Genomic DNA, 18,198 nt, shown 5'->3' on the forward strand with positions numbered 1-18,198 from the left:
TTTCCTCCTTTTCACTACTCTCTTCACTTTTGTTTATTGGGTGTGGATGCCACCTTCCCTCTTTCTTGTGCTCCTTTAAAAGACAATGGTTTATTTGGGATACGTGGTATCAGAAAGATGCAATCCCCTCCCCCCCTTTTTTGACTCCCTCTTCTTTGTAGGTTTAGTTTGGATAATTGGTGACAGAATCATAGTTCACAAGTGTTCTCAATCTTTTTCATTTGTTTGTGTTATGTAGATAAAGTGAGTAAGTGCGCTGAAATATGGCCTATAGCCGTGGTGGCATGCAAAGCATGGAGATTGACGGTATGGAGTATAGGTCTTGCGGTGTCCTGTGTGCTTTTGGTCTTCTTACTTGAACATATCGTTTTGTAGAGCCGAAAAAAAACGTTGCCCTTGCACGTATTGTACATCCAAAAAGTGGAACTTCCAAACGTGAATGTGTACGCATTGATGCAAGTGAGTCATCTGTAAGCACTCCGACAACTTCTCGTAAGCGTAGTGTATACAGTGAACCAAAGTTTGCTATCCAGCCATCTCTTTCGAAAGGCAAAGTGCAAGCTTGCAGTGCGTTGATTTCTACCTTTTTCTAAAGAAAGTGTATACGAGATTCGATTTCCTTTTACATTTTATAGTGTCCCTTTCTTTTTCAATAGGTGCACAATTTGGATGCTCGAAAGCGCAAAAAGCAAAGATGGCTGTCGTTAAGATCGAGAGACATGGTATATATAAAACCAAAAAAATTTGACCATATACTTGTTTTTAATATAAATCATTTATCATGTTCTCCTCTACTGTTTTGTAGATGCTTTAATTGACACTGAAGAAGATGAAGTGAAAGCCAACCCTTTCCCACAACAAGAACCTTCTATTGAAGAGCATAATGTGCCTTTTTTACATATAAATGACCTCTCTAACATCACTCCTAGATTTGCAATTGAGGGGTGTGTGCTGAACAATTATGGTACTTTCAAGCTTTTTGATCCAAAGATTGTGAAGTTCTTCAAGGCTGATCTTGTGGATTCGCACACCTCCAACACAATCATTGTCGTTGTTGGTTCATCTTTGATAAGTCAATTTGCTTCCTTTTTTAGCGTTGGTAGCTTTGTGCGGATAGAAGGTTCTGCAATCAAAACAAAGAACAAGGCAGACGGTGGGACGTCACCTTTCTCTCTTTACCTGGATGCTACCTCGATCGTCACTTGCATTGCTTCGTTTCCAATTCGCTTGAGCTTTTACCCAGAAACGAAGATAAGATTTTTCTTAGATGAGGCGGCAAGTGCGGGTCTAAGCGGTGCAAAAAGTTATTTGGGTACGCTTGCTTTTGTTGTTATTAAGAGTGAGAGTTTTGAAATGTACGCCAACTCCACTCGTGGAGAACTACTGGTGGCTGACGGTTCTACTCCCAAAGATCAAGCAACTGTAAGTCTCGTGATTAAAATCGTTTGCACTTCTTTGGGTGGATAAGATTTTGTGATTTTTAACGTGTACTTGTTTCAGCTGACTTTTGTCAACGATCGCAAAGAAGAGTATAAGTCTATCAAGAGGGATATTGACAATGGAGAAGTGAAAACTTTTGTTGCAAGGAATGTCGGAGCTTTCTTAGGTTGTGAGAATACACTCTCTGTTTTGGATCTCACGATCTTGGTGCCTGTTCATAGCAAGCGTCTACAATCTGATCTCTTACAAACTTACAAGACACAGGTTGAGAGTCTCGGCTACGGAAAACAGGTAATGTTAGATAACTTGATTGCCTAGAAACTGTACTGACTTCCTTTGTAATTTTTCGTTCTCACTTTTGACCTGCAGGTATTCGGTGTCTTGCGTTTCTATAATATAAATGGTGTTCTTCTAGAGACACTATGTGCCATTTGCAAATCGAACAAGGTTCATAAAACGACGGAAGGTCTTTTCTGTGTCACTTGCCAAAAGACCACCACAAGCTACGAGATTCCCAAGCTTCAAGTGAAGATCAAGCCAAGCGAAGGTCCTACCATTTCTGCACAACTGGTTGGACTCATTGTTGATGAGGTCTTGGCTTTGGGCAAGACTTTTCAAAGCTTGTATTCTAAAAGTCCAATAGTTACAAGGTGTTAACCCTCACGGCTCACGGACACCCTATCACCTACGAGACGGACGTTGTAACCTACGGTGGACATTGTATTATTTATTTGGTAGAGTCAGGTACTGGGCTTGTCGGTCCAATAGGAAAAGGGTAAGAGTGATCGCCGATGAGAGGCGCACTCTAACTGGGACATTCAAGGGATTAGTTGGCTAAGCATGGGCGCCCAAGTGTGAATGGGGTGAGCTCATATAAAAGCCAACTAAACCTAAAATTCACGCATTCTCTCATTTGTGCAATAGAAGAGTGCTCTTGCTCCATCTCCATCTCCATCTTCTTCTTCTTCACCTCCTTGTGTGTGTGTATATGTGTGTGTGAGAGAGAGAGAATGTGTGTGTGGGTGATCGAGCATTACGAAGGCACGACGGCGGCGGCGAAGCGGTTGAGCGCGGCGAAGCGGCGGCTCCTTCTTCTTCGCGGCGAGGAATCCTCCATGGGGGGAGCATAGAGCGGTGAGTGACACACCATTGCCCTCTTTTGAGCTTACTAGTTAAGCTAGTTGTGTGCTGGGAGCCGTCTGTGGCTCGCATACAGCGTTAGGCAAGTACCTTGCTTCGACAGTGCGGCAAGGAGCGCACATTTTTGGCGCCGCTGCCGGGGAATCGCCCTGCACTAAGCCCAAGAGGCACTTTGTGCTTCTTCTATGAGTTGTTTGTAGTAGGAAAGAAGAGGAAGAGGAAGAGGAATGAGTTATTTTTCTGCAAGTTGTTATTTTCTGTATTGTCTGCAAGTTCTGTGATTTCTGCATAATCTTGTGTTTTCTGTTTGCACACAGTCTTTGCACAATTAGTAGTCGTTAGCTTGTTCGCAGTGAATGAGTAAGTAGGTAGACAGTTAGCAATTTCTGTTTGCACACAGTCTGTACACAATTTTCTGTTAAGGTTTGCTTGCACATAGTCTTTGCACAGTAAGGTAGTGAGAGAGGAAGTAGGTGGACAATTAGCTCACTGTCAGTAAGCAGTTAGCAGAGTGGTTAACAGATTAGTTAGTGGTTATCAGCACTGTTAGTAAGTAGATAAGGTAGTGAGCTGTGAGCTGTTGACAGAGAGGTTAGGTAGGTGTTGACAGTGTGTGTGGCCAAGAAAGGGTCACCTAAACCGCGCGCGATCGTCGCCCAAAAAAAAAATTTGTAAAAAATCCGAAAATATTTAAGCGTGAGTGATTGGGGGGCTACACTAAACTTTTGATCGGGATCGGGAAAATAAAAAAAATTATTAATAAATAAATAAATAAATAAAATTATAAAAAATCCGAAAATATTTAAGTGTGAGTGACTGGGGGGCTACACTAAAATTTTGATCGAGATCGGGATCATTTCCCAAAGCCCAAGCCCAGGCCCAGGCCTCAGTCCTATGATATATATTAGACTCACTCTTATATATATACCCTACCCCCTCAAGAGGGAATGAGAGCATGTGGGGCAAGTCCTCCACTCTCCTCCCTTCTCTTCCCACTTGCACCCTTAGACTTTCTAATTTGGGCCTAGTTCCCTACTAGAAATTGACGGTTTTAGGGATTTCGAGGGCATAAAGTGACCAAACGGAGGGCTATAAAGCACGGCACGTCCCTCTGACCGAGACGCTCGTTTTGAGTTATCATACGCTCTATTCTATAGTTGGTTCAGAAAAAAAGGACCAAAAAATCAAAAAAAATTAAGAAAAGACTTGGGTTGCAAAACACCCAAAAATACTAGGTGAGCAGCCTTCACGGGCACTCACTGACACTTCTAGGGGATCCAAGTCATATGAACCTACGCTCTGGACGAGTGTTAGAGCACGAGCATATTGGTAGTGCCTCCATTTACGCGGGCACCCATTATTCCTCCACCCTAGGTTCTGGACCTTTGGCCGGGACTCAAGGTAGCGCGACCCAAGATCCTCATATCGCGTCTAGTGATTCTTCCTCTGACTACGAAGTCATGGAGGGATATCCTACACCAAACCCTGATAGTTCAAGTCAAGACATGCATGCCATGGGCCCACGGCCCGGGTCCAGCGTGCTTAGCCGCTTAAAAGAGACCCTTAGTAGAGCTACTCGCTCCGAACATGCGGTTAATGAAATAAATGAAGGGAGTGGGGAAGTAAATTTGTCATTCATGCCTAAAATAGACCCTATGCTTCTTGAGAGTGTGCATGTGAATGTTCCATCCACTGCACCTCCTGATCCTTTAGGACTATCTCCCTCTGAGGTTCTACTACCCGATGGTAGGAGTCTTGCCGAAGTAAAAGAGATCGAACGCTATATGCAAGCAACAAGGGAGAGGAAAATTGAGAATCTACGAAGGCTAGAACAAGGACGAGCCCTGAAATCAAAGGCTCCTATGACAACAATCATGCCAGCCGAGCAACCGAGTGCTCCCAAGGTAGCAGTCACGGAGGGGCAAGCGATGGGGAGCAATAATGCTTCCACTTCGAGGGAAACCTCCAGCACGCGAGGCCTAGATGGGATATTCCTAAACGAAAATTGGGAGAATGACCTACAAGCAGAAGCTTTAACTGATCGGTACACAAGACACACCTATCATGTGGGTTGGTTAGATGTTCTACAATCCACATCGGGTGCTACTAGCATAGATGAGCAACAACAGAAAGTCTGTGATGTCCTCCATAGGATTGTCGAGTTAGAAAGACAGAACACAGGGATCAACATGCCTTCAACAGGCCTAATGAGATTCTTGGATATGGGAAAGGCCAACCAACCAACCCTATCACAAATGGAGACTCCCTCAGTGAGCCCCATTGATCCTCCATATGTTGTTTCGCCGGGAGCCTCAGTACAATCTGAGCCCACAAGTGGCAGCTTTACCTTCCCAGATCTAGCTCATCTTTCTCTTAATGACACTACGGCTACCATGCATATCCCAGTGGTGAGCATGACAAGAAGTACACCATGGAGTTCATTTGTTAATACTGTGCCGATGCCTAGTAGCACAGTGCCCCCAACTATACCTACATGTATGTATCAATCATGTGCACCTGTCGTACCTCAGCCTCATGTAGCTCCTACACCTCCGATTATTCCAAGAGCTTACAATCCTCAATGGCATTATCCAAGCTCTTATACAAGTGGAGCCATGCCATTTAATAATAACATGCCATATCAGGCACCCCCTATGCCTAGGGCCACGCCTGTAAACTTTGGACCACCGTCTGGTACACCACCATACGAAATATGGGACCCAAGAGCCGCGCGTATGCCAAGGCCAAGGCCAACTCCCATCTCACATGTGGTTCCAGGAGCACATACACCCATTATACCTGCTCAAATAGGAGATTTGGCAGCATTTGCTCAAACTATCGATCGCTCTATTGCGGAAAACATGCGTAGTGCACCTGATAGAGAGCCTAGGAGCAAGGTAGTTCAAGTAGCTAAGCTCACACAGAAATTCAGTGGAGACGGAGATGCTAGAAAGCATATGGAAGTCTTTGAACATGTGTGCGATTCCTTGGAAGAGCACAATGAGCTACATAAGTGTAAGGCTTTGAGTTTGACCCTGAGCGGAAAGGCTGGAGATTGGTATAGAACCTTAAGAGTAGAAGAGAAAACGATCTACTCTACTCTTAGGAGATTGTTCTTGAAAGAGCACATATGAGAGGGAGTACTTTGGGGTGTAGCCTCTCAGCTCCAGAAAGCCTAACGAGAAGAAGGTGAATCGGTGAGAGACTTCATTAGTCGCCTAAAGAATTTGAATTCTCGATGCAATCCAAACGAGCGATTCAACAACAACCAATTGCTCGATAGATTCATTAGGGGATTATGACATGAAAGTATCTATAATGGCCTAGTCATTAGAGGTATCACTACTTGGGAAGCAGTCACCATGAATGCAATCCAATTGGAGGATAATTTAATGATTGCAGGAGAAAGAGTGTCTGCCGAGCCGGAGTCTAGTAGCTCGCAAGCGTTAGGGCATGAGCCAATGAAGATAAAGCCAATTGTGAAAGAGAAAACGATATCTGAGATGACTCTGGCAGATCTCACCAAGGCCATCCAAGAAAGCCTTAGGGGTAATCGTGCTCCACAAAACACTCATATGTATCCAAGAAGGGAGCAACAATGGTGCTCAATTTGCTTGGGCCCACATACTACGAGTGAATTCCCTACTTTCAGAGTAAAGTTTAACGGGACTTGTAACGCGTGTGGTAGGTATGGCCATCAAGCGAAGGATTGCCTAATGCTTAAACGCATCATGGAAAATAGACCACCTATAGCTTGGGCAGACTCACCTTGAGTTCCTGCATTGATGCCTACCCCACCCATGGAGCAACAGTTGCCATTACAGCACATGGTCCCTAGAACCCAAAATGTGGTCCAAACCACACCGTTGCCACCTCCAGTGCTAGGACCGCAACCCCCTCATCCAAGAGTTACACCTATGAACCAAATAAGTTGCGAGTCATCTAGTACTTATGTAGATTGCGAAGAGGACATAGACTCTAGTATCACCTATGGAGTCGACATGCTTGAGGAGTGTCCCATGTACTATATGGAAGACCATTGGGGACAAATCAAACCGGTATATCAAGCTATTGCGCTAGCAGCAAGAGGCCAAAACATTAATAGTTTTTCCAGGAGACCATCTCTTCAGTGCTACGAATGTGGTGGACCACATCGAGTAGCTGAGTGCCCCATTAGAATGCAAAAGAATGCTGCACTAATGCAAACAAGTCAAGGGAGTGCATTGGCAATGCCAATACTCACTTGTAATCGTTGTGGCATAGATCATTTGATCGCACAGTGTCCTAACAATCCAAACGCACTGAAAATCACACCATTAAACTTAATAGAGATTGTTGATGGGACACCACCAACTATAAACATAGTACCAGTAAACGCACTCACACGATCGATGCTCCAAAAACAAAATTATATTCTTGAGGAAAGAGACACGGCATCAATTGCCCAATCTCAGAAAAAGAAGAAAACACGAAGAAAGAGATCGCAAAAAGCAGCGAAGTCAGACCCCAACTCAAAGACCAACATAGGGACAGGTGATGACCCCGTATATATGAACGACGCTGAAGAAGATTCTGATTCAGGTGAAACCATGGAGACCAAAACGACCACTAACATAGAAACCAACAAGGAAGATCTTCATGAGCCACAATGGCCAGGATCCAAAAAGAAGATAGGAACTTACCCTAACCCTACAGAGGAGATTGAGCGAGTCAAGCATTTAAGGAGTTTGGTAGAAGATACCCAAAGGGATCTAGAACCAGCACCTAGGAAGATCCAGATTACAGACACCGTGTTCCCTACGCAACAACAACCTCACCAAGTCCATAGACCCTTGGACATACCTAGTGTCATCCAAGAAGAAAGTGACTTAAAGTCATGGGAAAGTGGGCGTACTCACTTCTTGATGGAAAGAATGTTTACAGAGGGACTACCTGATCCTATCGAAGAAATGGAGATCCCATCTTCCCCACGTCAAGGGACTCAAGGCCAAAAGGTGCCGTTAAACATTGCGAAATTGATGGATTTCATGTCTTCAGAAGTTAGAACCACCATCATGTCCAAACTATATAAAGACCCTGAGCTAGTCTCAGCTCTTTGAGCCTTCCTCAATGGAGAACTAAAGTTTGGGCTACCAATTTGCACAGATGGATGGAGCTGCGGAGATGCCAATAGAGGAGGAACACATAGATCCACAACCCAACCTAGATGAGAACCTTGTTATAGAAATACCTGTTAACAAGTTGGGGCAATACTTTGAAGGTGATGAATCTAATGCTACTCTACCAATCACTACTAAAGGATTAACTGTAAAGGGGGTCCTTGACGGTGGTGCGGGAGTCAGCATGGTGACAAAGAGTTGTTCGGAGTCTATGGGGAGACCTCACCTTGAAGCCACAAGTGTAGTGGTAAAAATGGCTAATGGATCTATTGTTACGCCTATTGGAATGCTAAAGGATCTCAGGATCAAGGTCTTGGGACACAAGGTAAGGCCGACTTTCATTGTTATGGATTTTTCCAAGCATCCTATGTCATTTGAGATGATCTTAGGGCGTCCATTCATGAGGGAAGCAAAAATGGTGCATGACTGGTCCAAAAACCATGTCTACTTACAGTTCCAAGACTCTGTCATTCGAGTTGATCTTTTAAGTGGTCGAACGCATCCTCTAGGAAATAAATTCATCATTGATAATCGATCAGACACAACAATTCACTCAGCTCCATTACAGTATTGTTACACGTGTAACGAAGACACGGATATTGGGGAGAACTCTCCTTATATGGATATCCTACCCGGAATGGCTGAGTCAGACAATGTCGATTGGGTACACCTAGCGGCAACTATAGATACATGGGGAGCTAGAGGAACAACCTGGGTAACACCAGATGGGGAAGAGATACCACACATTGCACCAGTAAACATGTTAGGTGTAGCGCATGTAACATCGATGATAAGAAAGAGGCACACCTACCTGAGAGTGAAACTGATGATTCCTCAAAGGCTTCAGGCCAATACACATCAGAAACGGAATCTCAGGGAGAAATGGATTCGGAACCTGAGGAAACATCGAGTGAACCAAGTATAGAAACTAAACACTCAAGGCCTAGTACGACCATCTATGGTAATTTATATGAGAGTGAAGAAGATACAAGCGAAGACCTATCAGGCGAGTCGAGTTCAAACATTTACCAAAATCAAAACCTTAACAAGAAACAAAGGTCATATAAGAGACGATGATATCGAGCAAATGTGAGAGCTAGGATAAACAAGGAAAGATCTACTGCAGATTGGCTTAGCTATCTAGGGGCATGTGATGCTCATCGAAAGCTAGTAGACAATTGGGGTGAACATCTCCAGAGTGTCATGTGGTGCAACCCGCGACCCATTGACCTCGCTCAATTGGAGGTTACAGAGCCGAAATTGAGTCGAACTATAAGAAGACGTCAAAACCGAGAGTTAGCACAACAACAAAAGGAGGCAGAACTAAAAGAAAGGTCTCTGTCAGGACAAGAGCCTGCTGACTTACATACGGCTCCTGAACATTTTAAATCTTATACCACGGGGGAGCGAAAGGTTGTGTATGCCAAAGCCCAACGAATATCTACCAATGGAAGCAGTGGAGTCTATGATGGTCCAGCGGTAGTTAAAGAGATAGAGTTAGCAGAACCAGGTGAGGAGTCTAAACTAGTCTTATTGCTCAAGACCTTACCGAAACTGAAGAGGCTGTACTTAAGGAGCTCCTCAAGGAATACAAGGATATCTTTGCTTGGACATATCATGACATGAAGGGCGTTCCACCTTCTGTGGTGCAACATACAATTCCCATGATCAACATTGCTAAACCCATCCAGCAACGACCCTATCCAATGAATCCTAAGTACGCCAAAATTGTACAAGAGGAGATTGAAAAACTTATCCAATGTGGATTCATATACCCTATTGAGCACTCAGAATGGGTTTCTCCAATAGTCATTGTGCCAAAAAAGAATGGGAAACTAAGAGTGTGCGTGGTGTTAGGAAATAAGACGTAGCTAAATAGATAATTGAGTAGATTACTTAATGGAGAGAGACAGATTTATATACACGAGATTATAGAGTAGGGAGAGAGAGAGTACACACGATATACGTGGTTCACCCAATGTGGGATACGTCCACGGGAAAGCAGCCACTCAATGGCTTTAGTACTTCAAAACAAGAAGTAGTTTACAAAGGGATTATACCCTTAATGGAGCTCCCGCCTTGCTTCACTCTCACCACCTCACACTCACCTTGTTGCATCAACTTCACACTATGAAATGTGTGTAGAAATGGCCTCCTTTTATAGGCCAAAAGGGCTGCCCTCTCTTATGAGAGACAGCCATGTGTAGCCGCCCTTGTGCGAATAAGTCCAAATCGGACCCTCCAATCCGCCCATGTGTGGCCGCCCTTGAGAAGACAAGTCCGCTTTTGAATTCGGCCACCGGCCATTGAATTCGGCCACCGGCCACCGGCCATTGACTTCCGACCACCGGCCATCGGCCATTGACTACCGACCACCGGCCAACCGACCGGTTGTTTTCCGACCACTTTCCGGCCGCCGTCCGGCCATAATATTCCGACGAAAAAGAATATTCCGGCGAAAAAAAAAGTCTCGGGGGCCTCTGCCCCCGAGGCCTTTAAAGTTGCCCCTGATTCTTGTCCGTGAAAATTTTGGTTTCCGGTGAGTGATTTTCCTTCACGCACGATGGCTTCTCCTCATAATGGGGGCCTTACAAATGTGCGCTTTTACCACTGAAAATTACAAAGGGTAAATCACGCTCCATACTTAACAATCTCCCACTTCGAGACTGATCTACAAACCAAACCTGTGACTGCTTTCCATTCTGGCTTCTTATCCTTGAATGCCGATTGAAGATGAGCAAAAGCTCAACTTCTCCTTGTTGACCACCTTTGTAAACATGTCTGCAAGATTTTCACTTGTATGCACCTTTCCTAGCTTTAGTTGTCCCTCTTCCAAAAGAGTGCGTATGAAGTGATATCTCACCTCAATGTGCTTTGTCCTTGAATGAAAGGCTGAGTTCTTCGCAAGATGGATAGCGCTTTGGCTATCACTGTACAAGACACAATTGTCTTGTTTGAATCCAAGCTCTTCTAAGAATCTGTGAAGCCACAGAATTTCTTTGCTTGCCTCCGTCATTGCTACATACTCTGCTTCCGTGGTAGAAAGTGAAACCACTTTCTGCAGCTTTGAAGCCCAGCTTACTGCTGTGCCTCCAACCGTGAACACATAGCCAGTAGTGCTCCTTCGAGTATCTTTGTCACCTGCCATATCTGCATCAGTATACCCTTCAAGAAAAATATCAGTTCCTCCAAAATACAAAGCATTTGTTGTTGTCCCTTTTAGATACCTAAGTATCCACTTCACAGCTTGCCAATGCTCTTTACCTGGGTTGTCCATGAACCTACTCACAACTCCCACTGCATGTGCAATGTCTGGCCTTGTCCAGACCATAGCATACATTAGAGAACCTACCGCTGCAGCATATGGAACTTTAGACATATAGGCTATCTCCTCTTGTGTCTTTGGACACATATCCTTCGTTAGTTTAAAATGACCAGCCAAAGGTGTAGAAACTGGTTTTGCATTTTGCATTGCAAACCTTTCTAGTACCTTCTTGATGTAATCTTCTTGAGATAGCTTTATTGTCTTCTTCGTCCTGTCCCTTGATATTTTCATACCAAGTATCCTCTTTGCAGTACCTAAATCTTTCATTGAAAAGGATTTGGACAGCTCCTCTTTTAGGTCTTTGATGTCCTGCATGTTAGCACTTGCAATCAACATGTCATCAACATACAACATTAGGATGATGAATTTCCCATCTCCCAAATTCTCCGTGTAGACGCAGTGATCCGAGTTGCATCTTGTGAATCCATGATCCAACATCCATCGATCAAACTTCAGGTACCATTGTCTTGATGCTTGCTTTAAACCATACAAGCTCTTCTTTAATCTGCAAACCATTTTCTCCTTACCTTTTACTTCATACCCCTTTGGTTGAAGCATGTAGATTTCCTCCTCTAAGTCACCGTGAGGGAATGCCGTATTTACATCCATTTGCTCGAGATTTAGATCATGAGCAGCCACAAGGCTTAAGACAAGCCTAATTGAGTTCATTTTTACAACAGGAGAAAATATTTCATTCAAGTCAATACCTTTCTTTTGAGAAAAACCTTTTACCACAAGCCTAGACTTGTACCTTTTCTTCCCACCTTCTTCTTCCTTTAGCTTGTACACCCATTTGTTTTGAAGTGCCCGCTTACCTTTAGGCAACTCAACCAACTCCCATGTTTGGTTGCGATGTAGTGAGTCCATCTCCACTTGCATGCTCTTCGTCCATTCTTCTTTGGATTCATGTTGCATAGCTTCTTCATATGATTCCGGCTCTCCAGAATCTGAGATCAAGAGATGGTTGAAGGAAGGAACAAACCTTTCTGGAGGTCTACTTGCTCTTGTAGATCTTCGGGGAATAGGTTGAGGCTCCTCATTTGGTTGACGTTGTTGCACATTGTCACCGTTTGCAGTCCTTGAGTCTTCACCGTCCTCAAGCTCCATGTACTCATCACCTGTTTCTTTTGTTTGTTTTCTTTCCAAGTAATCTTTGTACATATTTTATTCGTTAAAAATTACATCCCTACTCCTTAAGATTTTACCATCTTCAGGATTCCATAGGCGATACCCAAAGTCTCCTTCTCCATAGCCAATGAAGAAACACTTTTTGGATTTTGCATCTAACTTTGATCTTAGGCTTCTATCTATGTGCATGAAAGCCTCACACCCAAACACTTTGAGAAATGCATTATTCACCGGTTTACCTGTCCATGCCTCTTCTGGAACTCCCCCATCCAATGCCGTTGAGGGTGACCGATTGATTAAGTACACAGACGTACTTACAGCTTCCGCCCAAAGCTCAAGCGGTAGGTCTGCATGTAGCCGCATGCTTCGTGCTCGTTCCATGATTGTCCTGTTCATCCTTTCCGAAATACCATTTTGTTGAGGTGTCCTTGGGGTTGTCCTTTGCCTCCGAATGCCATTGCTAGCACAAAAGCTTTCAAAAGCTTGGCTGCAATATTCGCCTCCATTGTCGGATCTGAGGCATTTAACCTTGGTACCTGTTTCATTCTCCACAAAGGCTTTCCACCTTTGAAATATGGAAAATACATCGGATTTATTCTTCATGACATAAACCCATGTTTTTCTAGTCGCATCGTCTATGAATGTTACATAGTACAATGAGCCACCAAGTGATGGTGTACTTGCAGGACCCCAAACATCAGAATGAACCAACTCAAGTTTTTTATTTTTTCTTTCATTTCCTGATTTTTGAAATTTTACCCTCTTTTGTTTACCATAAACACAATCTTCACAGAACTCTAAGTCCACTTCTTTCAAACCTGGTAGAAGCTTCTTTGTTTGAAGGATTTGCATTCCTTTGGCACTCATATGCCCAAGTCGGTAGTGCCACACCGCACTGTCAACTTCTGTAGTTGCTGCACAAGCTGAAGGTTGCGTGCTAACAGTACACAAGTAAAGTGTACCGACTTTTTCGCCCTTGGCAACCACCAAAGATCCCTTTGAGATCTTCCACCGTTTGTTTCCGAATGCAATGTTGTGACCTTCATCGTCCAATTGTCCTGTAGAGATCAAATTTTTGCGAAGAGAAGGAACATGCCTAACATCTTTAAGCTTCCATTCATTTCCGTTAGCAGTTTTGACAGAAACTGTACCTTTGCCGACAATCTCACAAGCTTCATCATCTCCCAAGTATACATACCCAAAATTACCTTTGGTGTAGTCTTGGAAATGTTGCTTGTGTGGTGTCGCATGGAATGAAGCCCCGGAATCTACTATCCAGGAATTAGACACATTGTCTAATGAGAGAATTAGAGCATCTTGCTCTACTTTACCTGCCACATTGGCCTCCGATGTTGGCTTGTTGTTTTGAGACTCTGTCTCCTTCTTCTTCTTGGACCAACAATCCTTCTTGACGTGGCCCTTCTTGCCGTAGTTCCAACATTCAAGAACTGACTTTGTGCGTGACTTGCTCCGCCTTGAGCGATCACGACCCTTTTGGTTTTTGAACCTCTCCTTAAGCCTTCCTCTTGTTTCCACTGATAGTGCAGCACTTGATGATTCTCCTGTGCTTCTCCTTCGCATTTCCTCGCTTAGGAGAACACCCACAACATCATCAAACTTAAGAGTATTTGTGCCAGAGATAGAATTACTTACAGCCATCACAAGGCTGTCCCAACTATCCGGTAGAGATGATAGTATAAGGAGAGCTCGCACTTCGTCATCAAAATTGATTTTCACTGATCGAAGTTGACTTATGTTTGTGTTAAAGTCATTTAGGTGTTCTGCAACTGAACCATTCTCTGCCATCTTTAGATTGAACAAGCGCTTCATAAGAAATACCTTATTGGATGCCGATGGTTTCTCATAGAAGTCGTCAAGTGACTTCATCAAGTCCTCCGTGGTCTTCATCTCCGAAACATTGAAGGCCACCGTTGACGCCAAGCTTAACCGGATTGTTCCCAGTGCCTTTCGATCAAGGACAATCCATGCTTCATCTGCCATTGTTGCGGGCTTCTTCGCAAGACCGCCTAGTGGCAAATAGAGGTCCTTCTGGTAGAGATAGTCTTCAATCTGCATCTTCCAATGTTGGTAGTTTTTGCCGTTGAACTTCTCAATCTTGAGCTTCCCTTCCTCCGCCATAACTCCCACTCAATTCAAGGAATCCTTTCCTTGAGATAATTTAGCTACGAGCAAACCTTGCTCTGATACCAATTGTTAGGAAATAAGACGTAGCTAAATAGATAATTGAGTAGATTACTTAATGGAGAGAGACAGATTTATATACACGAGATTATAGAGTAGGGAGAGAGAGAGTACACACGATATACGTGGTTCACCCAATGTGGGCTACGTCCATGGGAAAGCAGCCACTCAATGGCTTTAGTACTTCAAAACAAGAAGTAGTTTACAAAGGGATTATACCCTTAATGGAGCTCCCGCCTTGCTTCACTCTCACCACCTCACACTCACCTTGTTGCATCAACTTCACACTATGAAATGTGTGTAGAAATGGCCTCCTTTTATAGGCCAAAAGGGCTGCCCTCTCTTATGAGAGACTGCCATGTGTAGCCGCCCTTGTGCGAATAAGTCCAAATCGGACCCTCCAATCCGCCCATGTGTGGCCGCCCTTGAGAAGACAAGTCCGCTTTTGAATTCGGCCACCGGCCACCGGCCATTGACTTCCGACCACCGGCCATTGACTACCGGCCACCGGCCAACCGACCGGTTGTTTTCCGACCACTTTCCGGCCGCCGTCCGGCCATAATATTCCGACGAAAAAGAATATTCCGGCGAAAAAAAAAGTCTCGGGGGCCTCTGCCCCCGAGGCCTTTAAAGTTGCCCCTGATTCTTGTCCGTGAAAATTTTGGTTTCCGGTGAGTGATTTTCCTTCACGCACGATGGCTTCTCCTCATAATGGGGGCCTTACAAATGTGCGCTTTTACCACTGAAAATTACAAAGGGTAAATCAGGCTCCATACTTAACAATCTCCCACTTGGAGACTGATCTCCAAACCAAACCTGTGACTGCTTTCCATTCTGGCTTCTTATCCTTGAATGCCGATTGAAGATGAGCAAAAGCTCAACTTCTCCTTGTTGACCACCTTTGTAAACATGTCTGCAGGATTTTCACTTGTATGCACCTTTCCTAGCTTTAGTTGTCCCTCTTCCAAAAGAGTGCGTATGAAGTGATATCTCACCTCAATGTGCTTTGTCCTTGAATGAAAGGCTGAGTTCTTCGCAAGATGGATAGCGCTTTGGCTATCACTGTACAAGACACAATTGTCTTGTTTGAATCCAAGCTCTTCTAAGAATCTGTGAAGCCACAGAATTTCTTTGCTTGCCTCCGTCATTGCCACATACTCTGCTTCCGTGGTAGAAAGTGAAACCACTTTCTGCAGCTTTGAAGCTCAGCTTACTGCTGTGCCTCCAACCGTGAACACATAGCCAGTAGTGCTCCTTGGAGTATCTTTGTCACCTGCCATATCTGTATCAGTATACCCTTCAAGAAAAATATCAGTTCCTCCAAAATACCTGCCCTCACGGCTCACGGACACCCTATCACCTATGAGATGGACGTTGTAACCTACGGTGGACATTGTATTATTTATTTGGTAGAGTCAGGTACCTGTTAGGAAATAAGACGTAGCTAAATAGATAATTGAGTAGATTACTTAATGGAGAGAGACAGATTTATATACACGAGATTATAGAGTAGAGAGAGAGAGAGAGTACACACGATATACGTGGTTCACCCAATGTGGGCTACGTCCACGGGAAAGCAGCCACTCAATGGCTTTAGTACTTCAAAACAAGAAGTAGTTTACAAAGGGATTATACCCTTAATGGAGCTCCCGCCTTGCTTCACTCTCACCACCTCACACTCACCTTGTTGCATCAACTTCACACTATGAAATGTGTGTAGAAATGGCCTCCTTTTATAGGCCAAAAGGGCTGCCCTCTCTTATGAGAGACAGCCATGTGTAGCCGCCCTTGTGCGAATAAGTCCAAATCGGACCCTCCAATCCGCCCATGTGTGGCCGCCGTTGAGAAGACAAGTCCGCTTTTGAATTCGGCCACCGGCCATTGAATTTGGCCACCGGCCACCGGCCATTGACTTCCGACCACCGGCCACCGGCCATTGACTTCCGACCACCGGCCATCGGCCATTGACTACCGGCCACCGGCCAACCGACCGGTTGTTTTCCGACCACTTTCCGGCCGCCGTCCAGCCATAATATTCCGGCGGAGAAAAAAGTCTCGGGGGCCTCTGCCCCCGAGGCCTTTAAAGTTGCCCCTGATTCTTGTCCATGAAAATTTTGGTTTCCGGTGAGTGATTTTCCTTCACGCACGATGGCTTCTCCTCATAATGGGGGCCTTACAAATGTGCGCTTTTTCCACAGAAAATTACAAAGGGTAAATCAGGCTCCATACTTAACACGTGGACCTCAAGAAAATTAATGCAGCTAGTAGGAGAGATCATTATCCCTTGCCATATTCAGAACATGTGCTTAAAAGAGTTGCGGGCAAGGAAGCTTATAGCTTTTTAGATGGGTACTCTGGTTACAATCAAATCACAATTGCATTAGAGGACCAAGCTAAAACTGCTTTTATCACAGAGTTTGGAGTGTTTGTATTTCGTGTTATGGCTTTTGGCTTAACAAATGCCCCTGCTACATTCCAACGATTAATAAACACTGCGTTTAAAGAATTTCTAAGGGAGTTTTGTGAAGCTTTCCTAGACGACCTTTGTGTTTATTCTTCTTGGGAGAAGCATTTGTTATATCTACGAAAAATATTTGAAAGGTGCAAATTTTATCGCATCTCATTGAACCCTTTCAAATGCCAATTTTGGGTTAAGCATGGAGTCATTCTAGGGCATATAGTGTTCAAGAACGGGATATCCACAGATGAGAGTAAGATTAAAGCCATTGCCGATTTGCCACCACCTACGAACTATAAAGGAGTTCAAAGATTTATGGGCCATGTTGGTTATTATCGAAGGTTTATTTTAAACTTTGCCGAGATAGCGCGTCCATTGTACAAGCTTCTTATCGAGTTTCACTGGACGGAAGAATGTCATCAATCTTATGAGTTATTAAAGAAGTCCCTAACAAGTGCTCCAATCCTGCGAACACCAGGAGAACATAATTGGACTACCCTATTAGCTTTGCAAGTCACCAATTAAATGATGCCGAGATGAACTACACTACTACAGAGCGCGAAGGTCTAGCTATGATTTACGTAGTAAAGAAATTTCGCTATTACCTTCTTGCTACCAAGTTTGTGTTTTATGTTGATCATCAAGCATTGCTATATTTGGTAAACAAGCCGTGTTCCACAGGTCGAATTACATGATGGTTGTTAATTCTTCTTGAGTTTGACTTCACCATTGTTGTGAGGCCTGGGAGGAAACATGTCATGGCGGATCATTTATCTCGTATCCCTAATGGCGAAGCTCCTACGGGGGTTGATGATGAATTGCATGATACTCCTTTTTTCATTGTTGAGACAATGCCTGAATGGAGTGAAAAGGTTGCTAACTTCTTCGTTAATGGTTTTCCACCCAAAGAGCTACGAAAAGATATAGCTCAAAAATTAATCAAGGAATGCGAACCCTATTGCTTACTGGCTGGAACTCTCTATAAGAGAGAAAAAGATGATGTTCTTAGACACTGTGCCCGCGAGGATGAGTATTTATATATTCTACAAGAGGCACACATGGGCGTAGCTGGTGGTCACTTTTCAGGAAAGTTGACTGCCCGAAAGATCTTACAGTCAGGCTATTGGTGGCCCACTCTGTTTAAGGATGCATCACTTTTTGCAAAGGGATGTGATGAATGCCAACACTTCAAGAAGCCACAAAGAAGAGATAGGATGCCTCTACATCCCATCAAGGTAACCCAACCATTTGAAAAGTGGGGCTTAGACTTTGTAGGACCGATTAGTCCGGCTGCACGTAACACGCAATCACGATATATCATTGTGGCTACCGACTATGTAACCAAA

At 44.1% G+C, this 18,198-nt stretch overlaps 1 protein-coding gene across 1 annotated transcript in view; it reads left to right on the plus strand.

Moving 5' to 3' along the window:
* Nucleotides 1–263: 263 nt before the first annotated feature.
* LOC147437420 (uncharacterized) overlaps nt 264–18,198 on the plus strand; it is a 28,423-nt gene continuing 10,488 nt past the window's right edge. The window contains exons 1-8 of the mRNA XM_086485942.1: nt 264–306; nt 376–459; nt 534–569; nt 657–722; nt 806–1,339; nt 1,412–1,422; nt 1,501–1,731; nt 1,810–2,090. Of these exons, the coding sequence (XP_086342068.1) occupies nt 264–306; nt 376–459; nt 534–569; nt 657–722; nt 806–1,339; nt 1,412–1,422; nt 1,501–1,731; nt 1,810–2,090 (1,286 nt within the window). The remainder of the gene's footprint in view (nt 307–375; nt 460–533; nt 570–656; nt 723–805; nt 1,340–1,411; nt 1,423–1,500; nt 1,732–1,809; nt 2,091–18,198) is intronic.

Source organism: Adiantum capillus-veneris, chromosome 17, assembly GCF_014529385.1.
Source record: "Adiantum capillus-veneris isolate H3 chromosome 17, ASM1452938v2, whole genome shotgun sequence".
In the NCBI taxonomy this organism is placed as follows: Eukaryota; Viridiplantae; Streptophyta; class Polypodiopsida; order Polypodiales; family Pteridaceae; genus Adiantum; species Adiantum capillus-veneris.